The sequence below is a fragment of the Lepidochelys olivacea genome (genome assembly GCF_965140295.1).
Source record: "Lepidochelys olivacea isolate rLepOli2 genome assembly, chromosome: 2".
In the NCBI taxonomy this organism is placed as follows: domain Eukaryota; kingdom Metazoa; phylum Chordata; order Testudines; family Cheloniidae; genus Lepidochelys; species Lepidochelys olivacea.
Window position 1 is genome coordinate 229,038,066 of NC_140412.1, and position 26,148 is coordinate 229,064,213.

The 26,148-nt window shown below is 42.4% G+C and overlaps 1 protein-coding gene across 2 annotated transcripts in view; it reads right to left on the bottom strand.

Moving 5' to 3' along the window:
- NMT2 (N-myristoyltransferase 2) overlaps window positions 1-26,148 on the bottom strand; it is a 53,656-nt gene that overhangs the window by 17,285 nt on the left and 10,223 nt on the right. For both annotated transcript variants that reach the window (XM_084618445.1, XM_084618446.1), the window contains exons 2-7: window positions 20,112-20,247; window positions 9,062-9,206; window positions 1,994-2,112; window positions 1,804-1,895; window positions 1,591-1,707; window positions 590-760 (exon numbers count right to left, since the gene is read on the bottom strand). In XM_084618445.1, coding sequence (XP_084474571.1) covers window positions 590-760; window positions 1,591-1,707; window positions 1,804-1,895; window positions 1,994-2,112; window positions 9,062-9,206; window positions 20,112-20,247 — 780 coding nt within the window. The remainder of the gene's footprint in view (window positions 1-589; window positions 761-1,590; window positions 1,708-1,803; window positions 1,896-1,993; window positions 2,113-9,061; window positions 9,207-20,111; window positions 20,248-26,148) is intronic.

Sequence of the window (26,148 nt, forward strand, 5' to 3'; positions counted from 1 at the left end):
AATATTTAATCCAAAGATTCAGCGAACTGCACAGAGCTCGGTTATCTACCAGAAGGATTAAGGGCTGAGCCAACCCTACAGTGATTTGAACTTGTGGCAGCATAAGCAATATTAAATCCACTCCACGCAAACAAATTTATACTGAACTTCACACAAAACTTTTCTGACAGTACAGTTTTCCCATCACTGTAAGATGCACAACAAGCCTCCCTTTCTGCAGAGAACAGACCCTACAGAAGGTGTTTAAAAAGTAGTACCATATTATTCCCAGAAACTCTGTTCACCCCACCAGTCAAGAAATAGGTCACTTGAAAAATGTATGTACCAAGTATACAACCTTGTCAATGCTAGCACAGTGCAGGCAGTGCCCCAAACAGAACTACATGTTACTGCAAAAAATGTCTTTGTCCAAGGCATCACAAAGAAGTTGGTCATGTCCTCTGCATTAGAATCAAGTCCACAATGTTTACCAGAAGTTTACAGCAGAAAAATGAACATTTTTATTAGCTAGTTTGTGAAAATGACAAGGAATCCTCTTTAAAATGATCATTCTTGGGAGCAATGTTACTATGAATACCACCTAGGTTACCTGCATGTGGCCACAGGCTTGGGGAGTACCACTCCTGCAGTGTAAACTGCCTGAAAAATCCCTTCCAGGTTTACTCTTCTGGTTATTTCCCGAATCAGTACAGGTGCTACTCGTTTAGATCTCAATTTCTTGTGGACACAAAGAAAATTGATTTCTACCATTTTCTTCACACTAAAAGCAATTTAAATAACAAAACAATTAGAAAACCCACTAAAACGTAGTATAGTCTTATTTATATAGTTTTATTTTCCATGTTGGTAGTAGAATTTCAGGTTATACAAGATAGCTTCTCAAAAACATAAATAATGCTCATTTTAAAGTCTTCAGTAGAAGGACTCAATTATGTAACAAAGGACTCAGATAAACCATTGAGATTTCTTATCCAGTGTTGGTATACGCTCTTTGTATTTTACATACTTCTGAGCATATAGATCCAAATTTTTAACCTGGCTGCCTTAAGTTGCATCCTCAAAGTATGCAACAAATTATTAAATATTCTGTACTGCATCTGGCAAGATGCCTAGGTTGGAGAAATTGCTTTTAATACCCTTTAGATCCGCACCATGACCTGAATTGTGGCCTGGATTTAAGAGCCTGGAAAGCAATCAAAGCAGGAGGAAAGACGTATCAAAAGGTTCCACAGCTCATATTCACTGATTAATTATTCCAGTGCTCCAACCCTACTGAGAGAGCCCTGGTAACCAGTCTAACTGACTGAATATCCACTTTACACTTTCCAATAGGCCAGATAACATCAAGCAGCTCTCCACACCTTCTATCAATAGAATGTTTCTGAGGTGGACATTTGTTTGCCATTAGTTTTAATTGGAAACTTCCAAAAGCCTTGTGAAAAATTTCAGACCCGTGTAAGGTTTCTTCTCCCTCTACAGTCAATGAGGCCTAGCACTCAGGTCTTCAATCAGACAATCCCCACCACGAAAGACAGTTCAATATTTATCATTTGTTTTTATTTATCTTTATATTTATCTATTTATATTTACCTGTCATAAATCCGAATGTGTGCAGGGATGGCGCTAATGAACCCTACCAGTTTTTTGTTTGAAGTTACTCTAACTCCACAGTGCCACTGGGGTAGCCAGCCTGGAGGACGTAGTGCCCTAGAATCAGTGGCAGAAACAATCACAGATTAGTGCCCAAAAGAATGTGATCAAAACACCCCTTCTTTGCAATCCAACGCAGAAATTGCTACTCACCACATAAGAAACTCAGGTGAGTAGTCAAACCTAAACATGTTATCATCATCTTCTACGTAATTCTCATTTAATAACGTGTACAGTTCCTTTAGCTGAAAACACACAACAAAAAAGGAAGAATTTTATCTCACACATATCAGCCAGAATGTTTCATCAAGGACTGTGCGTACACGCACACGGTTTTACTTACAACTTCAGCATTGCTCAGGTCCAAAGTGTCCCACATAAAACCCTGTGGCAAAGAGTATGGCTCTAGGCGGACATTGTCCTTATCTGGTTCAATTGCACCATGAGAAGTTATAACCTCATCTGTTATAGAAAGGGAGAAAAAAATTACATTGCTAGCTAATTTTAAAATTAATCATTTTTGAAGTCACTTTACACAAGGTGTAATGTACAATTATGAAATCAGAATCTGAAGCCTTTTTAAAATGTTGAAAATAAGCTTTTGTTTGCTTACATTATTTTTCTGTTTTACAACTCACTCAAGTCAGCTAATACTTCAGCAGAGCTATTGTACAGAGGCTCAGAGCTATTCTACTGCAGTTTATATCTTAACATTTCATAACAGAGCACAATTGAATCGCAAATTATCAGCATGTATGTATCACTTAGTCAACTACTGAAAGCTATGTCTGGGGAGGAGTTCTGCAGTTCAGCAGTGAGATTCACAAGCTATGGTGCTGATCTTGCAAACACTGACTTATATGAACTCAATGGCACAACTCACATGCATCAGCGTTTGCAGGATCAGGGCATTTTACAGAATGGCTGCTGATGAAACGAAAAAACTTTCATTTGTAAATTTTAAATTAAAATTGTGGTCACATCTATAGTTCTAGACTCGCTGTTGGATAATCTTGTCTTTCTTCACAACTTCAGAAGCAGGTAGACTAAAGATACTTTTAAAAATATAAACAGGAGCCACTCACTCTTCCTCTGTTGGACGGCTATTACACAGCAGCCAACCAGCCCCACAAGAGGCTTCCAAAGCTGAACAACATTAGGAAATATATTAGAACACGTTAATCATGTTTGCACAAATTATTGATAGCATGTCAAGACTATTGCAATCTTAGTTCTCATTAATACACCTGAATGACCAGTAGGGTGCACTATGCAGCTTCTTTTGCAAAAAGAGCTTCTGCCAGGAGATTGCTCAATAGTGGTAAACAGAACAGGAGGACTTGTGGCATCTTAGAGACAAACAAATTTATTAGAGCATAAGCTTTCATGGGCTACAGCCCACTTCATTGAATGCAAAGAATGGAACATATTGTAAGAGATAGATTATATATATTTTTCACACACATACAGATAAGTTGGAAGTTACCATACAAACTGTGAGAGGCTAATTAGTTAAGATGAGCTATTAGCAGGAGAAAAAACTTTTGTAGTGATAATCAAGAAGGCCCATTTAGACAGTTGACAAGAAGGTGTGAGGATACTTAACTTAAGAAAATAGATTCAATATGTGTAATGACCCAGCCGCTCCCAGTCTCTATTCAAACCCAAGTTAATGGTATCTAGTTTGCATATTAATTCAAGCTCAGCAGTTTCTCCTTGGAGTCTGTTTTTGAAGCATTTCTGTTGCAATATTGCTACCCTTAAATCTTTTACTGAGTGGCCAGACAGGTTGAAGTGTTCTCCTTCTGGTTTTTGAATGTTATGATTCCTGATGTCAGATTTGAGTCCATTTATTCTTTTGCACAGAGACTGTCCGGTTTGGCCAATGTACATGGCAGAGGGGCATTGCTGGCAAATGATGGCATATATCACATTGGTAGATGTGCAGGTGAACGAGCCCCTGATGGCGTGGCTAATGTGATTAGGTCCTATGATTGTGTCACTTGAGTAAATATGTGGACTGAGTTGGCATTGGGCTTTGTTGAAAGGATAGGTTCCTGGGTTAGTGGTTTTGTTGTGTGGTGTGTGGTGAGTATTTGCTTCAGGCTGGGGGGCTGTCTGTAAGTGAGGACTGGCCTGTCTCCCAAGATCTGTGAGAGTGAGGGATCATTTTTCAGGATAGGTTGTAAATCTTTGATGATATGCTGGAGAGGTTTTAGTTGGGGGCTGAAGGTGACGGCTAGTGGCGTTCTGTTATTTTCTTTGATGGGCCTGTCCTGTAGTAGGTGACTTCTGGGTACTCTTCTGGCTCTATCAATCTGTTTTTTCACTTTAGCAAGTGGGTATTGCAGTTTTAAGAATGCTTGATAGAGATCTTGTAGGCGTTTGTCTCTGCCTGAGGGATTGGAGCAAATGCGGTTGTATCTTAGAGCTTGGCTGTAGACAATGGATCATGTGGTGTGTCCTGGATGGAATCTGGAGGCATGTAGGTAAGTATAGCGGTCAGTAGGTTTCCAATATAGGGAGGGTTTTATGTGACCATCACTTATTAGCACAGTAGTGTCCAGGAAATAAACCGCCTGTGTGGATTGATTATCACTACAAAAGTTTTTTTCTCCTGCTGATAATAGCTCATCTTAACTAATTAGCCTCTCACAGTTTGTATGGTAACTTCCAACTTATCTGTATATATGTATCTATATCTATGCGTTCCATTCTATGCATCCGATGAAGTGGGGTGTAGCCCACGAAAGCTTATGCTCTAATAAATTTGTTAGTCTCTAAGGTACCACAAATACTCCTGTTCTTTTTGCGGCTACAGACGAACACGGCTACTACTCTGAAACCTGTCAATAGTGGTAAGTTAGTATTGCCTGCTGTCCAGGTTGGAAGGCCAAAATCACCAGCAGCTCCATGAAGACTCTGGGTACAGAGAACCCTCCAGCTACCATTGCTACAAAATAATAGTCTTGATCCATTATGGTATACTACCTATAGGACTGCTGCTGGCAGTCTCGTACAAGGAGGGAAAATTTTGAAGTTTATGAACGCAAAGATTCCTGCAACTATTTCTTGAAGCAGAAAGACTAAATGCTTCTATCTGAAGTCATAATCTTCAACACATTGAAGAAAGAGCTTCCTTCCCCAGTCCACTCACTCAGCACCTCAGGAGGAAGCTGAAAAATGTAAAGGTGTAGGCTATTTCCACTTCTCACAAATAGGAAGTAGAAATGATTCAGACAGGCTGCTTAACAGAATATTCAAAGACCACTCATATTCTACAAACCCCATTTCTATTAAGCAGCCGTTCAGAATCTCTTCTAGATTCTATTTGTTGGTAGTTGCCCACACATTTTTTTCCTCATCCTCCTAGACTGGTGAGTGACAGGACCAGCAAGCTCTCATCTCTCAGCTGGTGCTGAAGGACCGTCAAGGTATGACCTCACTAACTGCTGCCTAGCAAAATACATTCCCGTGGCGCATGTAGAGTAAAAGGACTAGTAGTAGGAGGTGTTCTGAAAAGATGGCTAAAATTCCAAAGGCTGGATTTAGAGTCCCTTGGGGAACAACGTGTGACACTATCTTGTTAAGTTTTCAAGAATGCTGGAGAGCTTTACATAGAACGCTACTTGGAGCCATCAAACAGCACTTTGGGGATGAAGTCTATGGACTTGTCTACACTACAGAATTAAGTTGACCAAAGTTATGTCGACATAGAGCCACCACAGTAATTATTGTAGTTTTTCCATGTCCACACTAGCTCCTTCTGTCGGCGGTATGCATCATCACCATTTGCGCTTCCACTGAGTGAAGTGGGGCATTGACAGCTGGAGCCTCCCCACCACCATGGCTGACAGTCCAGAGTCCTGCCAGGAGAGGAGGTGAGCCCAGGCCCAGCTGCCTCCCAGTGAGGGGAGAGGCCAGGGAGAAGAGCCCAGGCCTAGACGGTGGCCAGGCTCAGGCTCTCCCCCTTCTCAATCCTTCACTGGGAGGCAGCAGCAGGACTCCGGGCTGTCAGTCCCATGCAGGTCTTACAGACAACAGGCGATATCAGTAACGCAGTGTCTACATAGATACTGCATCACCCTAACTACATTGACCTAAGCGTGATGCCTTTTGCAGAGGTGGAGTTATTAGGTCGATGTAGTGGGCGACTGACATTGGTGGGAACACTATTATAGTGTAAACAACTACAGTGTTAGGTCAACATAAGCTGCCTTACATCAACCTAATTCTGTAGTGTAGACAAGGCCTATAACCAGCACCCTAAGTAAGCTATTAGTTTAACTTGGAAAGTGCAGTGAATTTTGTATTGTCACATGGATAATCATAAATAAAAGAGTTCCTGGGTGTTTCTTCACCTTTCCTGATTCTCTCCTTAACTTCCCATTTTTGGAGTGCACAACTTGAGCAGACCATGAGAGCAGGTGTTTGGACTGTGGCTATTGGGGCCAAGAGGCTCAGAGGCCATTGGAGACTAATTCAAAGCCTTATTTTCTTAACAGTAAATTTTTTTTTGCTCACAACCATCTAGAGTTAAGCACCAGAAAGGAGGAACTGAGCTTGAGGACAGGAAAGAGTTTGTCAGCTTTGCTTTAGTGCAGTGTTTTTTGATGCTCTGCTACTTAGATGTTTGTGACCACCATGAGTCCATGTGGAGTAGACTATTTTCTAAAAGGACTCAGATGTTATGATGCTTCATCCTGAGTAGATTTTTCTTAGTCTGAGGGCAAACAAATTCTTCAATTTCTATGGTAGTGTGGACCAGGTCAATTTAACACATCCATTTTACTGGAGTTAAAATGTCTTCTTAAGTCGTGCGATTCTGGGAGATTTTGCCCTTCTTAAGGGATGAGGCACCCCTGGTATGCCAGAGGTGGCCCCACAGAGGAGTGGGAATCCTAAAGGATGGTGATGTGGCCTCTTGCCACTTCTAGTTTCTGTTGGATTAATTTTTCCTGGGTGCAGCAGCAGGGAGAAGAGAGGTGCTTGGTTCCTTCTCCAAATGTGAGGTGACTTCCCTGGATCGCAGTCTGTGATGAGAGATCCTAAAAAACTCAGTTTGGGAAGGAGACTCATTCAGTGTAAGAAGTCTAGAAAATTCTGTTTAGGTTTATGAGGGAGATGTTATCCCAAAGAAGAAAGGTCTTCCATACTTCCTAGGATCCAAGGCCTCCGAATTCAGACATGGTGCTAGATTAAAGATTCAAATATTTGAGTCCTTTTAGTCTGTGTACATTTTGTTTTCTTTTTGGGCATCAGTGCCAGGGGTGCGCTGTGCAGCGAGGCTGAAGTACTAGGCGAGTCTTGGCGGGACAGCTTGGAAGCCAGATAGAGGGCAGCCTCCATGAGGAAAGCCTGCAAACTAATATCCCATTCTTTCTGAGTCCTGGGTTGAAAATTTTTACAAATACAACACTTGTTGTGCACTTGTGATTCTCCCAAGCACTTGAGGCAGCTACTGTGGGGGTCACTTATAGGCATAGGCCTGTTATAGTCCACACAGAGCATAAACCCCGGAGACCGAGGCATGCCCTGCCTGGGGCAAAGTCCCCTCTGGCACTCTAACTTCTAACTACACTTAAAAACTACTTACCACTAACTACAATAAACAAACTATTTACAAGGCCCTAAGTCTCAAAGTCAGAAGAGACGAAACCTCTAGACCTTGCTATTCAAGGAGAGGCACTCCAACTAAACACCACAAGTGGTAAGAAGGAACTGAGAGGGCATAGGGCCAGCAGTGCCCGATATACCGATGCATGAGTGTGGCATTCAAGGGGATGCCACAGCTGGCCCTATGGATACCGCTAAGGCAAATATCTCCAATGACCGCGCACATGGACGCGCATGCACCTAGAATGGAACTGACATGAGCAAGCGCTTGAAGAAGAACTCACAATTCTGGGAACCTCTGCAGATTGTCCAACTGGCTGACAGTTTTGGAGAAATTTAGGACTGGAAGGATGTTGGGTTCACTCTGCAAAAAAGTAAGTGGGTGGCAGAAGCCAGGGTGTGACCTGCATGCTTGTAAGGCTGGCTGGTGGTGTCAGGACTCTGAGACACAGCAGCATAGCATTTAAGGCATGCAGAGTTGCAGGGCAGGCAGTGATACAACCCCTTACTGGTCTGGGTTGAACCCCTAAGTGTTACAATAAGTAGTAATTTTAAGAGGGGTCTTCTGCATCATGCCATTCGGAAGGAGAAAAGGGTCAAAATACCAGTCAAAATAACAAGGCTATTGAAATAATGAACTATTGGGGAAGAGGGAGAACAGTGTGTGAGGAGAACTCATTTAACCTGTGGCATAGGGGTTAGAGAAAAACCCTTCCTGCCTCAGGCACTAACCTTTTTGCGGGGGTTCCACTCCATGCCTGTGGGAGCCTGGTAGCCAGGACTGGTGACATTAACTTACTGCACTGCTGCCTGGAGGGGATCTGGCTGGAGAGGTGCTGAGGTGGTGCAGTTCAATCCCTCAAGAGTGCTGGAATGGGGAACCAGGCTCAAGAGCAGGAAAATAGTCAGTGGAAACCACTGCTGAAAGAGATGGTAGGGACTGCTTCACTTGCAAGGTCCCCAAGCTTCCCTGCCACTGAAGAGTTCCTGGTATTACCAGTATTGTCTTACAGGAGACTAATGAAATAGGGCTTTCCTCCAAGGGTGGAGGAGTCAGCAACTGCACTCACCCACGGCAGCATTGAGTGGGTGCTGGAGACAGGCAACACCTGTGCAGAAGACAGACACTGGATCAGTTTAAAGAAGTCTTCAATCAAACTGTCTCCAAAACCATGAGGAAGGGAAACACTGTAATATATAGGATGGACTACGGATAAGAACTGTATGCACTGAAGGAATGCATGAATTGTATGCAGTGGAGGAAGCAGGTGAACAAATAGGAACAAAAATAGTTATGCATGGGAGAGATGTGTAATTAGCATCAATTTATGCAAAAACAGTGCATCTCACACCAGCATAGTGTGGGTTTTTGTTCCTCTTGGACACCTGGCTCATAACAGTTTAAAAGTCTACTACTGCTACCAACTAATAAAGTTATCCCTTTCACTGAAGTGGTAGAGACCTTTCTTTCCTGTAGTTCTCATGTTCAAACCCCAGTTAGCCCAAGTGGGATCATTGTAATAGCACATTTCCTGTTTTCATACATGAAACTCATTCTGAGATTTCATTTCATGACATACCTTTTTTTCCCCCAAACCACCCACCTCAGTAGTTTATCAGTAATTTTCAGATGGCAAAGAACAGAAGTGACTACTGAATCCTAACACATTTTGATAAAGAATATATCCAAGCAGTCCAATTTATATCTGTGTTACAGAACACTCAGTAAAATGTCAACATGCTCCTTTTAGCTACTGTTAAGGTCAATTTTGTACATAGGCTCAGTTAAACTTACTAAGTTTGGGTACAGGTTGCGTATCCCAAAACTGGTATTTACGTTTGGTCGCTTCATCAATGTTCTTTGCTGGTCCCTGGCATGCAGACAGCAGCTCCATAGCTCTCTGAATGTCTTGCAGCTTCTGCATTGGAATGGCTGGATTCTGTACAGAGAGACAATAGGGGAGAGAGGCTTGTTTACTACATGCACACTGAAAAAGTAGTGCATACACCACATTCACGTCACTTGCTTCAACGATATTTTGATAGTATTTTGTATATTTGCTCCCACCTTAAGCAAGGCACTGCCAGGGAGTTCAGGCCCAACATGTAGGTTTTGTTAGGGGAAAAACAGTTTTATAAACTTCCACTGTTTTAGAAGTAGTTTAATTATTTTTAAACTTCCTCAAAATAGTTTGTTTACATTTAATAATGAACTTGCAGTGTTTGTAACACAAATACTGCATCATTACGCTACTGTAGGAGGACCACAGCGTGAAGGTAACCATTCTTTTTTCCCCACTGCTCCATCTGAACAAAGCTGAAATGGTAAAACAGAGTAAACCGCTAAAAGGAAAGATGACTTTTAAAATTCCTTCAGGTTTAACAATCTAAGGTGTTATTAGTAATGCACATAAGGGTAGTTAAAGTATATATAGATATAGATGTATAAAATACATACTGTAAAACATCACTTTAAAAAGTCAGCACTATTCCGTATTTGTTATGCTATTTTGCCACATATTGCAATGTTTACTGAAGTTCTATCAGATGTTGTTTTTATTAATTCTTGCTTTACTTTTCAGTGTACAGAAAATGCATGTTATAAGTCCATTCTGCCAAGTGCTATAGCTAATGTTGTTTTGCAGATGTTAGCAAAGTTTCAAAATGAAGAGAGCATTTAAGAGTAAAGATAAAATAAGCTAAAACTCTACTTAAAGAGGAAAGAGACTTTTACAGAACCATCTCCCCATCCAGACAGCCTAAAAGTTAGGGCTAAACTTTCCCAACTTTGGTGGCTAAAGGTAGGCATATAAACCCTCATTTCAGAGATAAAGCTGAGCACCCACAGCTTCAATAAGAATTTTGTCTGTGTAGTGTATACAGACTGCAAACCAGTGATAGGCACAGTGAGTCATAAATCTGAAGGGATATTTCTATTTTTGTTTCTTAAGAAAAGTCCCATCCTGGAGCAGATTTGGGAGTTTTGCCATCAACTTCAGGAGGCCAGGATTTCACCCTAGGTTTTCTCCAAAGCAACAGATACATTCTTTAGACTACATTATATTACATATATTATTTGAAGTGTTCTATCCCAACTGTTGAATACACAAGCTCCCTGCTTCTTAGTTCCATATTAATTTGTCATCCTTTGATTATTTCACTTCCTTTCTAGGACTCATCTAGAGAAAACACCACAAACTACAACTAATATGGACAAGCAGCAGGCTTCAGTACCATCCATCTCAAAGGCAGATCTACTGCATGTAGTTTAAGAACTTTCAACTTCAAAGAAGTCTGCATGTCTTATCATTTAATATATATTTTTATTCTCTAAACATTATGCAGTTTCTCTAGTTAACTAAAGTATTGCAAGATTTCCCTATAAATATAATACTATGAACATATTAATAAAACTGTTCTCTGGCCTGAGAGGTCAGTGCATTAACATTTATTTACTTATGGGCTTTGGTTCACCCAGTTATGTCAACACTGTTACAGCAAGAAAAAAAATAGCCTATTTCTAGATCCAAATCATGGTGACACGGGTCAGTGTTCTCAACTAAAAATCAATACATATAGTTCCCATTGGTCTAGTATGAAGGATTCTAAGGAAGTAGAGAGATTTTTAATGCTTACCAGTACATGGACTAATCAAATATTAATTCTGATGTGTCAATATTAGTATTTTGAATATTTTTAATTTTAGCAGTGTAAGCAGTTCCACTCACCACTGTAGCACCCCTTTGGTATCAGAAACTGCTACTGTGTGCAGTGGCGGCCTCCTCTTAACCACTGCTTTAGCCTTGTGATGGCCTAGCTCTCTGGCCAGGTGATCTCTTAAGTTCAGTTCTGTCCCATTATGGGGTAATAAAGTCCAACTACAGAATATACACCATTATCCAAGCAAAAGATCCTCCTGCTCCTCTCAGGCTTCACTGAAGTTCCCTATTCTTCACTCGTACTCCTGGGGACTGCAGATTTCTTTCTTTGCTCCTTTGGCTGAGCACTGCCTCCCAGGTCTCTTCACCTGGAAGCCCTTCTTCCTAGTCCTTCCCCTCTGCTTCCCTTCCTACTCTAGCAGCTTCTTTCAGGGTCTTCCCTGCTTCTTACAAGCTCTATCTCAGGGCCTCTCACAAGAATCTAACCTGCTCCTCATGGTTTTCTCCAGCCTGCCTTCATTAGGCCCTTTCCAGAAAGAGGGGGTTCCCCAGGATCCTCTCTCCTGGGTTTCTTCTTTCACTGAGTTCTCATCCCTCTCTGTGTAGTTCTCTCTGAGCCTTTCACAGCTTAGATCTCTAATTGTAATTGAGCTACCAGATCAGGATCAGCGGGGGGTTACCTGCTAAAGTCACAGGCAAGGCTGAGCCCAACTCCTCTTGACAGGCTAGCCAGCTTGTGAATAGGGGATCAAAATATTATTCTATTTCTATGCCAATAACAAATGACCATTATAAATAAGGCATCTGTCCACAGAATATAGAAGAAAAGGGGAAAAGGTATATATTATTCTGACGTTAACCATGACTAGTCTATGGATGATGGTCCTTCTTCCTGAGGGAGAAGGGTTCTTCATTCCTTGCAACTAATTCAGAGATAGGTATGTGGTATGAAATTTGTTTTCAGTTCCTTTTTATTTCTCCAAAAAGAGGAGGAAAATTTTCTGAAGAAACACACGTAAGCTGGAAAGCAATATTTGCTTTCTCAATTTAGAGGGAGTTCCTGCAGTTAAGAGGGACTGGCTAAACCCTCTGGAGGAATGGCACAAAGACTGAAAGAATAAATACAAAATGTACAATTTTATGTGATCCAAGGGAAATTTATCTGATGTATAGAGGGAGCTGGTGGCCTTTTCTGCATAAAGTGAAGCTTTGTCAGTGCCTAGAGTCCTCTCTTACGTCACAGGAGGAGTTGTGGAGGAAGTTCATTCTGTTACATGTGCAGATATGCTGAACAGATGAGGGACTAGTTGGAAAGAATAGGGAACCAGAGACATTTTAAAGAATATTGATATCACACTTCCTTTTGATCCGTAATGGCTTTTTTTGGCAAGACTGTTACCAGGGGGAAGTTTATGCATTATCCAAAATCCAAGTAGCCACCTGTCACTGATGGAATAAATGGGCCAAAATTGGAAGAGGGCTACCACAAGGCAGCTGTAATCGTAAGTTCAGTTACCTGACTATTCAATTTAAGGTGTTCCATCATTTAGAAAAGGCCTCTAACTACTTACTATCTAGATAGTTGTTCAAATGCCATTATCCTCAAGTCTGACATTTTAAAACACAGAAAACAGCTGTGGAAATGTCTGTGATTAGAACAAACATTGATAATACTTTAAGACAAACAGTTTAAGACAAAGACCATCCTGGACTAGAACATGGACAGGGCTTACTTACAGCAAAGAGACTATGTCCAATTTTGCTTGGCAAGTGAAGACAGAACAAAGATGTAGACCATGGAGTGGAATTACCAATACAGAATATACACACTATACTTTACGTTTACACTTCAAAACAGATATTTTTGTTTTTTTGCCTTTGCTCACACATGTATTAGTTCTTTGTGGCTCTCCATTTGTCTGTTGGGGGGGAAGGGGGAAAAGACTGCCTTTTGCCATGCTCCTTGTCTGTGTTCTATGATATTTCCTCCTGCTGCTTTGTTTCTATGTGTTCGCACATACTGCAGACTGAAAAATAAAAGACTACAAAGTTAATTTCACATTGTAGCCTGCAACAGACACAGAGTACAACGATAGACACACTGTTTGTAGGTTAGAGAGGCAAAATGCAAAAATGACATTTCAGAAAGCAAGGCAAGCTGTGTAAGGATTGCTACATATATGCCTAGACAGCAACTGCTGGGAAAATGTCTCTGCTGTACAAAAGTTCCCAGATGGAACTGACAATATTCTGTCAATTCAGAGAGTTTGAAAACTGAGTTTCATGCACACATGCCCTTCCCTGTATGTATTTGCACCAATAGGATATTAAACAAGATATTGTCCACGTCACATAGTTGTTTACAGAATTAATTCATACTACAAATGAGAGACCAGAGCATTCAAAAATATTTACAAACACAGACTGACTCAAACTTTAAGATATAACCGAATCATTAGCTGCCTGGGGTTAGAAAGAAACTCACCCCACAGGCATGTTATTGCTTAATTATCCAGTTATAGGGGTTTTATACTTTCCTATTCAACATTTTCGTCAATGATCTGGAAGTAAATGTAAAAATCACTGCTGATTAATACTTGTGGGCAATGCATAGATTGGTGGAGTGGTAAATAATGATGAGGATAGGGCAGTCATACCAAGTGCTCCAGTTTTCTCTGTAAATTGGACAAAACACATTTTTAATATTAATAGTAATTATTTTCAGGGAGTTCTATGGCCTTGTGTTACACAAGAGGTCAGACTACATGATCACAATGGTCCCTTCTGGTGTTGGAATCTACGGGCATGGCTACACTTGCAGATGTAGAGCGCTTGGAGTTAAACCAGCCTTCGGAGACTGCAGCAGGGAAAACGCTGCACTGGCGTGGCCACATTAGCAGCTCTTGCAATGCCATAAAGAGCAGTGCATTGTAGTAGCTATCCCAGTGTGTAAGTGGCTGCAAAGTGCTTTTCAAATGGGAGTTGGGGGGTGGAGTGTGACAGGGAGCATGTTGTGTGTATGTGGGGGGAGAGAGAGTGGGTTTTTGGGGGGCTGAGAGCATGTCAGCATGCTGTCTTGTAAGTTAAGACAGCAGCAGGACATCCCCCCGCCCCTCAAAACAATGTGGCCACTTGACTTCAGGGGATTATGGGACATTTCCGGAGACCAATCGCAGCGCAGTAATGCAACACCCCATTCACACTGACGTCCGGGCGTTTCAGCCAGGGCGCAGCAAGCTTTATGCTTGTCTTGGAGGTGGATTACCAGGAGCGCTCCAGCTGCAGAGTCCAGGCGCTCTACGCGCCTTGCTAGTGTGGACACATTGGGAGTTAGGGCACTCAGGGAGGCTTTCATGTGCTCTAACTTGCAAGTGTAGCCAAACCCTTTGAATATAGCCAAATGCAAAGTTATACATCTAGGAACAAGGAATGCAGGCCATACCTACAGAATGGGGAAGGGGGAACTGTATCACAGAAAATTGTGACTCTGAAAAGGATTTAGAGGTCACAGTGGACATGCAACTTAACATGAGCTCCCAGTGTGATACTGTACAAAAAGGGCTAATGTAATCCTTGGGTCTATAAACAGGGAACTAGTAAGTAGGGATAGGGAGGTTATATTACCTCTGTTTACAGCACTGGTGAGACTGATAATACAAAACTGCATGGAGTTCTGGTGCCCATATTTTAAAAAGGAGGTTGAAAAGTTGGAAAGGGTGTAGAAAAGAGCTGCAAAAATAATGCCTGGGTCTGAGACTTGGTGCTGCAGGTTTTTTGTTTTTTTTGCAATGCAGACATACCCCAAGAGTCCCAAAGTCCCAGTGAAATAAAATATTGCCAGATCCACCACATATTTTACTTAGGCAAATCTCCAACTAAAACCAGTCAGAGCTTCACCTAAGTAGTTATGCAAGATCAGTTCAGAACTTGGAAACTTAATTCTCATTATCTACAGGACAGGAAAGAGTTTTCTGATTTTGGGGAAAACTGGCAGCAATGTCTTCGTTTCTGTCATACATAATCTAGATTGTACTGATTAGACCTATTCAGAATTGCTGTTAGCCCTACATAAATTATATTATTTGCTCTTAAAAGCCATGGTCCATGCCGGTAGCTCAATAATCTCAGTCTGTCTTCAAGTCCCCCTTGGCTGTAGCTGTCTTTGTATTCATGTATTCACAAATACAAATGCCTAGCAGAATAGGATTCCTGTAAATGTCAACACCCTGTTTGCTCATGAGAACAGCGAAAGCAGGCACAGTGAGAGTGAACAGGGAAGTGCTAGATGTACACTTTAGGTCACAAAAAACTAATATAATGCTAGGGGGGAGCGGAGTTATTTTGGTTTTACTAGTTTCACCTGAAGTCTAATTTTTAAATGTAGACGATGTTGCAACCCTTGCATGTTAATCTGCAATTTTTAAGTAGTATATTAAAACTGAAGCCATCTGTATCTCTGGTCCTTTAAAAACTTTTAAAGTTCACTGGAATATTTATTAATGCATTTATAAAACAGGGAGAATGGAAGGAGAAATCTGAGTTTATCTGCAGTTTATCCCCCTGTGATTATGGGACACCAACCATCTGACACAATTACTTAACCTAAACATTTTTCCAAGTTAAAAATGACAGCAGTACCTTCCTGTAAGTGAAAAAACATCACAGTTCTAAGATAATGGTACTTCTCAGATCCTAGAAATGGCCATCAGCTTCATTACATGCCTGAGATGAGTAGTTATATCATGACCACATGCCTTGCTATGCATTATTCCTTACATAAAGAATGTACTGAATTCAAGAACCTGCATGTACTGATATTCAAAGCTTATTCACATTTATTTTCAGGCAGAAAATTTCAAACACACCTATGGGAGTTAGGCACCCACCTTCAATAGAAAACCAATGTGAGTTGGGCACCTAAATGTTGCCAGCCTCAAACATGTTACTACTGCCAATCATTACTGCTGGGAACCCACCTGCATCAAAATGTTCAAAAGGTCAAATGTGTCAGACAAAAGAGGAAAAAGTCATATGAGACTCAGAAGTCTTGTATTCCTGTGGTCTTCTGACAGCTGAAGCTGCTTACATCGCTGTCCCACCTCATCATCCACCTTCAGCCCCCACCCTCACCTACACCCAACAGCACTCTCAGATGATCCTGTATGTTTATCTTCGAGGAAAGACACACAATACCCATCTCAGCTAAAATACCTGCAAACTCCCTTCACTTAAGAGTGAAACAAATGCCAAAGGTCACAGTATAATTTATAAAACTCAAGAATCACAAATAAGGAGAAACACACATTTTCCATGACTAGTAAAGAAAATTAATATTGCTCAGCACTTGACCAGCTTGACAGTCCAAAACAGCTCAGAAATCTAGTTAGAAAAGCTCCATTTACTTAGTACTTGTGTGGACAGGAACAGAGCTGGTGAATGCAAAGGCAAGTGAACTGGGTACCTGTATTTGAATCTGAAATTAAGGCCTCTTGTTTTAATCACTAGAGGTTTGGAGAGGGGCTTTTTATTAGCATATATATTTAAATAAAAATAAAAATAAAATCTCACATGTGAGCTACAATAAAAATGGCTACAAACATAGTGGAATTAGTGAGGCTTTGTGCCTGTGGTGACCATCATATCATCAGGTGTTTCAGTGAGCGTAAGTAAACAACATATGACAGAGGTGTGTATATCGCACCTGCAGTATAATGTGACCCTGTTACATTTGCCAGAAAAAGAGTGCATACAAAACTGCAAGTGCTGAGCACCCCCAATCCCCATGAACTTCAAGAAAAGTTGAAGGTATTCATCAGCACTTTGCATGATCCATCCAGTCTCTGGTGAATAGTGAGCAAACATAATTCTTGGCAGAAAGGCAATTATCCACTTTCCCTGGCCATCATACACAGGGCTTAACTGTGTTTGCTGCTGATATAAACCAATTTGTGAAACATGGTGCTACAGATTTGATGGACACCTAGCATCTGGCTATTCTGATTAAAGTTAGTTTCCCTAGAAAGTGGAACGAGAATCTATGTAACATGAGGTCAAAGGCCAACTACTTCCTGACATCCTAAAAGTGAGGCTGCCAAGATTAGTGAATTTACAGAATCTTTATTTTATAGTTTAACAAACGAATTCTGATCCATGGGTTACAGTGTCAATGACAACTCATACTCCCTGGTTTTGAATCAGATTACTCTCCCCAATATCATTTTATTATAAAAAGTGTTAAATCTTTCAGTTACTTCTGTGGTATCCATTTCCTCATTTGAGGTAGAGAGCAATTTTTACTTAGTTGACATTTAAAAAATATTTTGTATGCACTGAAATGTACTTAAAATAGTTTTAAAGGAAGATACTCCTGGAAGAGTCAACTGAACGAGAAAAAATAAAGCATTTTCACATTAACACAACCATTAAACCCTGCTTGGAGTAGCTGAAAAATTAACGGCTGGCCAGACTTACCAAAATAGGAGTATTAATGATTGGCTAGAGATTCTCTTTCTTGAGGGAAAAAACTCTATACATTAATTTGGATTAACAAAGTATTATTGTAATTCATCAAAAAGGGATTTAAAACTTTATGTATTCTAAAATACACAGTTCAAAACATAATAAAAAGGAACTACATCTTTACTTCAGAAAGGTAGTAAAAATTCTAACATCCTTTTAGCTGACCTTACTATAAGCAACTAACTTCAAATCTGTTTACTGTCTATTATATTGCAGATCCATGCCAAATAGCCCATATTCTTTAAAGAAAAGCAAAATTAAAGAGCATGAGAAGTCTAAAAAGTGATCACTCTTGGTCAGACTGTATGTTCTTGCTACACATTTAAAAACGTGACCTAATGCAAAAGCAGTACACACATAGCACTGGAGGTGACACTGAAAAAGCCCTAGATCAGGGGTTCTCAAACTTCATTGCACCACGACCCCCTTATAAGAATACAAATTACTACATGACCCCAGAAGGGGGAACTGAAGCCTGAGCCCAAGGGCTTCAGCCCCAGTCAGTGGGCTTTGGCCTGGAAAGTGGGGCTTAGGCTTCAGCTTGGTCCCGGGCTTCAGCTCAGCCCCAGGCTTCAGCTCTGGGCCCCAGAAAGTCTAAGCCAGACCTGGCAACCCCATTAAAATGGGGTGGGGACCCACTTTGGGGTCCCGGCCCAGAGTTTGAGAACCACTGCCCTAGAGAGTGGATAATACATAATGTATCAGCATGCCAGCAAAACAGAACACAATTTCTCCCCTGAAATAAACAGCTTACACTATTACACTTGACAGATCTTACAGGGGGACTAATGGCATGAGGATGAGTTTCTCTGCATTAATCAGATGAGACAACCTCCCTACTTGGGCACAATCAATGGTCGTGCTATGAAGCTCACTCCTCAGCGTAAGGTTTCTAAGTTGTATCACTTGGAATTCTTAATTGAAGCCACATATTTTTAAGAGTCATGTTTTTCCCTGTTTACTTAGAATAAGGTGGTCAAAGCATGGTCGATAGCCCAAATGTGCCTCACAGCCAATATCATATTTAACACAGAGCGTCTGGAGGATACATATCCCATTGTGTGATGGGACATTCTGATTTAAAGCAGAAGACTTTCAGGTGAAAATGGACCATCACATCAGAGGCGGATTAAGATGTATTGGGGCCTTGGGCACAAAGAACATTTGGTGCCCCATACCATGGGGGCCTAGGAGTGCCAGAACTGGGAACTTTTTAAAAATGGGAGGGCCATGCTTGCCCACTTTTTAACATCGGCATAGTAGCCTCGGGCAGGCATGGCATGGCAGCGGCATGGGCGCAGTTTGGGAAGGGCAGGAGGGCACTGTCCCCCCAAACTGCAAGCCTTGGGCCAGAGGCAATAGGAGGAGCAGTGCCACACATGATTGCTGCCTTGGGCTCAAAGCCCAGGTGTCTGCAGGGGCAACCTGCCACCGGAAGCAGGAGGAAAGCAACAGGAGCAGCCTGACATTGGGAAGGGAGGGGGCAGGAGGCCAGACCAGAGTCCCTTCCTCTGGGTCCCACCGGCAGCAGCGTGCCCTGGAGGGTGGGGACACGGATTGGGAGCTGCTCTTGGGTACCCTGGGCCCGACACAGAGCAGGCGGAGGATCCAGGGTTCCCCCTACAGCAGCCCAGGTTCCCTGGAAGGCTCCTACCACTGTCCAGCACTGGCTTTCGGCCTGGCCAGGGGCAGTGCCCCGGGGGAAGAGGAGGAGCAGGGGGCAGGGCCACAGTTACAGCACCGGTGGCCCCCACACTTCTACCCAAGTTACGGGCTCCTGCTGGGGGCCCCCAAATTGGGCCCTGGGCACAGATCTGGATGGATCTGGAGCCTCCCCAGACAGTATCTCAGTACTAAAGAGGCCAAGTGCAACTTGCTCCATTTTACGCTAATTAGGTGTGGACTTCAAGGTAACAGGCTGCTTGTTTCCACACCTGAGGCTTGCATTATCAAAGTGTGGATGCCCATGACACAGAAGTTTCCTCAGACCTTTTGTTTGGTATTTCCTCTCAAAAATAAAATCATAGAATCATAAGACTGGAAGACACCTCGAGAGGTCATTTAGTCCAGTCCCCTGCATTCATGGCAGGACTAATTATTATCTAGACCATCCCTGACAGGTGTTTGTCTAACCTGCTCTTAAAAATCTCCAATTATGGAGATTCCACAACCTCTTCAGCAGCAGCTGCTGAAGACAGATCCAATTCAAAGTGCAGCAGTCAGCATAGACTTGCCTCCCTGCTCTGAAATCCACTACCAGATGGCACTGTACTGTTCAAAAAATTGGGTATAAATCCGGACAAGTTAGAATGAGGCTAAATTAGAGGCAATTTATCAAACACAAAATATGCTACTAAAACATTACAAGTGCAGATTAAAATTCTCTGCTACAAGGCCACCACCAACCTGAATGTTAACCGACTAAAAAAGCTGTTCCCTCCTCCCTCCACAGAACACATCTCCCTGGTAATCACCAGCATACCAAAGGCAGCTTTTTAAAGGCTGCCAACTACTGAACATATTCACCTTCTCATATAGTTCCTTGTCCTTTCGTTTCTAATCATGACAATAACCCAAACTACCCATGCCCGATTCAAATGAGTGTTAAGGCAGCACTACGCACTTTCACAGGAAACCACAGAAGTTAAAATAAAACAAGGCTCTCACTTTTGAAGGCTGTTGAATTTTAATCTCCTGGGAGTCAGATGCAGAATCTGATTTGGTGCCACCGGAGTTTGGTTTCTCCTTTTTTCTCTTCTGTTTCTTTTTTTTCTTTTTAGCTCCCAAATCCCCTCCAGGACTTCTGTCAGGAAATTCAGAGAAGGTAAAATGAGAAAAATCAATACCACAAAGCTTGAAGTACATGAAAGTTAAATTTAGAAAAACCACTATTCCTACATATGAAAACTAATAACAGTCAGACATGACACAAGGAGGGAAAAAAATCAGGACAAACAAAAGGAGTAAATTGCAGAAAAGTTCTCTATGTTAACTTGATCATTTGCTTTCCATTCAGTCCCCTAATTTACAGGGCATTTGGGCACCATATAACAGTCAATGCCATCCCCATGGCTTTTATTTCGCAGAAACATGAAGTGGCAGTTTTTACATATACAGCAGAAGTTGTAATGTCTCGCTGAACAATTTTATTTAGCAGGAGTCATTTTGCAGAAAGAAAGGGGCAGGAGACTTCAGGGAGAAAGAGAAATATAGTACTGTAATGCACTAGAGCTAAAACTTGCCTTATGTATGTCTGCAGAAGTAATAATTGAAATTTCAGAATATAACTCTGCATTGAACTAGAAACACTATAACCACAAACACAACATGAACATTTCTGATATTTCCAGCAATGAATCATGGGTGGGATTTTCTAAAGTGCCTTTGGGATTTAGGTGCACAGGCTACACTGAAAGTCAATGGGACTTCTGTTCCTAAATACCTTAAATGCTTTTGAAAATCTTTCCCCATGCCCTCAGATACTCTTGATGTTTATCAATAGCCCACAAAAGGATTTGGGAAGAATGAATTAGAGGGAAGGTTCCAACCAGAAAACACTCTGTGCAATTTTTCAGGGAACTTTGTTTTTAACATATGATATGTATCTTGCTCAAATCTCGCTGAATAAAAGGAGAGTTACTATCAATGACTATTACTGGATCAAGTTTAATGGAAAACACATAAAACCCAACCAACTGCAGCCTACACTTGCTGACTCCAAACATTTTAGCTGATGACACAGTGAACCCTTTTTTCCTGAAGTAAAGGGAGCAGTCAATTAGCAAATGACCAAATACAAGAGTAGAGCCTGTAGATATTAAGGGAGAGCTCACCAATGGATGGTAGTAACAGCGACCAGACAAACAGGAAAAAAAACAAAAAGAGAGAGACTCTAGAACACAAGCTGAATACTCTCCAAGAGAAGTTAACAGTCAGGAAAAACCATATGTACATCATGGGCTCCACAGCAGATGTTAGATGCCTTTTTGCACTGGGCAAAATAAAAACTTTGCTTATTTTATTTCTACACGAGAAACAGCTTTGATCGTGAGGGACATTGACAAGCATACAAGAGACATCATTTGGCTATTCTAGCAAAGTCAGGTCATGGGAACAAGTGGATTAGCATAGAGAGTTGCAACCATCATGAATCCTTATGAAAAGTATATAAAATCCATTGTCATCTTTACTGCACTCTAATTTCAAAGGTTATAGTGTCCACAGTCTTGGCAATTGCATTGCTGGTCAATTCTTGGGTCCCCAAAGCCTGAGAAAGCTCCACATGCCCAAATTGAATGCTGAAAGCCTGTGTTTAAGCAAGTACCAACCAGTCACTGTAAACACTCATCTCTATGGTAATATCATTGTTCTCTAAATCCATCCTTATATGAAAGATCAATGCTGAGAAGCACTGAACCCTACAACTCCACAGGAGTTCAATGGAAGTTGCAACAGAAGAAGAGAAGGAAGAAGTACAGGGGTGGTGCTCAGCACCCTCTATGGATTAGGTCTCAATAACTATGACAGACATGGGCATAGAGAGCTGAGAGAAAAGGGGGAGATGAGAGAAAGTGGAATGTTTCCTTGAGCTCTGCAAATGAAACAGTTATTTACTTTAACTGTGGTTCTTTGAGATGTGATACAGATGTGTATTCCTCTTATGATGCGCTGGACACACATATACCTAGCTGGAGAATTTTGCATAGCAGTACTTGGAGAGGGACAGAGCTTGCACTTCGTGGCCACAACCCCTTCTCCTGAGGCTGACGCCCCCCTCAATTCCTTCGCACCGAACAACCAGAGACTAGACACCAATGCAGAAGCGACAAAGGTCAGGTCTTGGAATATGTCTGCATCACATCTTGAAGAACCAATTACAGTAAGTAACCATTTCTTCTTCTTCGAGTAGATGCAGCCGTGTATTCCACTTAGGTGATTCGTAAGCAATACTCACAGGAGGTGGGGCTCAAAGTCTATTTAAATAAGGGCTACAGGACGGCCTTCCCAAAGTTTGCATCTGCTTTGTATGCCACAGTAACTGCATAATGGTTTGTGAACGTATGTATCTATGACCACATGGCTGCCCTGCAAATATTCAATATTGATACATCACTTAAGAATGCTATTGATGTAGCTTGCACTCTCGTAGAATGAGCTCAAACCTGTAGAGGAGGTGTAGTCGAAGCTGTTTCGTATGCAGTCTTGATGCAGGAAGTGACGTACTTAGAGATCATCTGTGAAGAGACTGCCTGTCCCTTCATACACTCTGCATACAAGACAAACAGACAAGGCAAAGCCTAAAAAAGCTTAGTCCTGTCCAGATAAAAGGCCATTGTCTGATGTCCAACATGTAAAGACACTTCTCCTCTAGAGAGGAATGAGGCTTAGGAAAATATACAGATAAATATACTGCCTTGTTTAAATGAAACGAGAGACCACTTTAGACATACATTTCAGGTGGGGCTGCAACATCACTTTGTCTTTGGAGAATTGTGTGTAAGGAGGCTCTGCCATCAGAGCCTGCAGCTCTCACACTCATCTTAAAGATATTATCACCACAAGGAATGCAGTTTTTTTTTTTAAAAACAGAGGAAAAGGGCAGGATGGAGGTCCCATGTGAGCCACTAAGACCGTGTTAAGGTCCCAACCTCTGGTTCCCACACTGGAGGCTGAAGACAAAGGGTTCCTTTCAAGGATCTCACCATCATGGCATTGGAAAACACCAGTCTTCCATGAATGGGGTCGACACATGAGACTGCCACTAGATGCACCCTCAACCAGCTAAGCATAAGGCCCGATGATTGAAGATGCAGCAAATACTCCAAGATGTCTCAGATACTAGCTAGTGTGAGTTGACCTCCGTGGGCCAATGACCACACTAAAAAATGCTTCCACTTTGCTGCATAGGCCATCCCGGTAAAGGGTTTTCTACTAGTGAGTAGGACCCATCAAACAGCTGCCGAACATCACTCTGCATCATTCAACCATGGAGCAACCACACTGTGAGATGCAGGGAGCTGAGTGCGAGGTGCAAAGTACGTCTGTGATTCTGTGTGAGCTGGTTGGGATGGAGAGAAAGTGATATGGGAGGTTGAACTGACAGCACAAAAAGGTCAGAAAGCCAACCCTCCTTCAGCCATGCTGGGGCAACGAGGATGAGTTTTCAGCTTGAGGATGATCTGGGGAATGATCAGGATCAGAGGAAAAGCGTACAGGAAAACCGACTGCCAGCTGAGATGGAAGGCATCAGTCAGGGAACCTGGACTGAAGCCCTCTTGAGAGCAAAAGAGATGGCATTCCCTGTTGTCCCTTATAGCGAACAGATTGATCATTGGGATGCACCACGCTGCAAAGATGACTTGCAGAATGCTGGGCTTCAGAGACCATTTGTGGCTCAGTGAAAAATTCCTGCTAGGTGGCCCACGAGATGATTCTGGATCCTGGCAAGTGAATGGCTATTGGAGTGATACTTTAGTCAATGACAGGTTTCAGAGTACCAGCCGTGTTAGTCTGTATCCGCAAAAAGAAAAGGAATATTGTGGCACCTTAGAGACTAACAAATTTATTTGAGCATAAGCTTTCGTGAGCTACAGCTCACTTCATCGGATGCATTCAGTGGAAAATACTCTCGTCAATGAAGAACTGCCACAACCTGATCGCTTCTTGGCAGAGATCCCTGAGCATGCTCGCCCTTGCCTGTTCACATAATAAATTATGGTGGTATTGTTGGTAAATATGTGAACTACCAACCCCTTGATGTGGTCTATGAAAGTGAAACAGGCATTATAGATGGCTCAAAACTCCAGGACACTGATGTACAGTGGAGCTTCCTGCTCTGACCACAGGCCGTGAACTTTCAGTGACCCCATATGTGCTCCTCAACCTATCAGGGAGGCATTGGTGACAAGTCCTGGTTGGTAAGGGCTGGGAAAAGGGAACACCTTGATATACATTGCCCTGAACCAGGCACCACTGCAAGGAGTCCAGGATCAATGGAGGAAGGCAGACCAACTTGTCTAGGGGGTGAAGAGTTGGATAGTGAACAGTCCTGAGCCACATATGAAGAGGGCAAAAGTGTAAACTCGTGAACTGAACCACCTGCATACATGTAGATATGTGGCCTAAGAGCCTCAGGCATATGCAAACTGTCATGGAAGGTTGAGACAAAGACAGCAGACCGAGACAAAGACAGCAAGATGTCTGGAAATGGTCGGCTGGCAGAAACGCTCTCTAACTCGTAGAGTCTATTAGGGCCCCAATGAGCTCCATTTATTGAATGGTACTTTCTGGAATTTAGGATGAGACCCAGATGGTTGAATAAACACAGTGTAATGCATAAACAAAAAAGGACTTCTTCCCTGGGCCTACCCTTGAGTAGCCAGTCGTCCAGATCTGGGAAGACATGGATTCCATTCTTTCTGAGGTACGCAGTCACCATGACCATGCATTTGGTAAAAACCCAGGAGACACAAGACAGAAGGGAAGGTCTGCCTCCTGAAAATGACAGTCTGCCACAACAAACTGGAGAAATCTTCTGTGGCTGAGGTGAATCACTGCATAGAAGTAAGTGTCCTTAAAGTCCAGAGCAGCACCCCAGTCGTCCAGACAACATGAGGAGGTTAGCTGATAGGGTGACCCTATATAACATCATGGATATGATATATTTGTTGATGATGCGGAGGTGGAAAATAGGTCTTATCCTTCTCTTGGATTTGGGAACCAGGAAATACCAGGAATCGAAGCCTGACCCCGGTGTTCTGAAGGTAAAAACAGTCCTGGTTGGTAAGGGCGTGGCAAAGGACACTGCTCCTTTGGCCAGTAATGAGTAGACCTGCTCAAGGAGGGGATCCCTAAAGAGGGACAGGGAGGGAGGTTGCGGGGGGAAGAGTAGAAAGGAACTGGGCAGCATAGCCCAATCTGACAGTGTTTAGGACCCAGGTGTCAGTTGTAATCAAGCCACAAGCATCATAAAAGCCAGTGAGCCTGTCCCTGAACAGAGATGGGTCAAGGAAGTAATGATCAGACCACCACTCTGGACCAAGGAGTCAAAAACGCTGCTTGTGGGCAGGGTGACCAGCCAGACCTGACTGCCTCCTCCTCTAGGATCCATGTCCTTGTCTGGGGTAATCCCACTGTCTCAAGGGAAGAAAAGGCTACCCAAAGATGCGTTATGAATGGTATTGTTGCTGCTGCTGCTGGCCAACGAAGTGGCGCCTCTGCACTGCCAGTGTATACACCCCCAAGGAACATAGGGTGGACCTAGAATTCTTGAAGAAATCCAGGGTCTCATCTGTCTTGTCTGAAAACAACACCCAGCCATCAAAGGGTAAATCCTCTATGGCCTGCTGCACACTGAAAGCAATGCCTGAATTCTGCAGCCAGGACACCCTTCTCATGGTCACTGCAGAAGCCATCACTCTGGCCGAAATGTCTGTGATATCCAGCATAGACTGCAGTGACATCTTGACCACTAAGCAGCCTTCATTGATAAATGCCCGAAGTTCCTCTCTGGAGGTTTCAGGACAGCTGGTCCACAAACTAAGACATAGCTGTCCAATTTAAAAAATCATACAAGAATGCTTGCTGGTTCCCAATCTGCATTTGCAGAGAAGGAGGAGGTGTAAATCTTCCTGACCATTAAATCCATCCTTTTGGAATCCTTTGTGCTTAGGAGTGGTCTTAAACCTGCCCTGCCAGGCCCTAT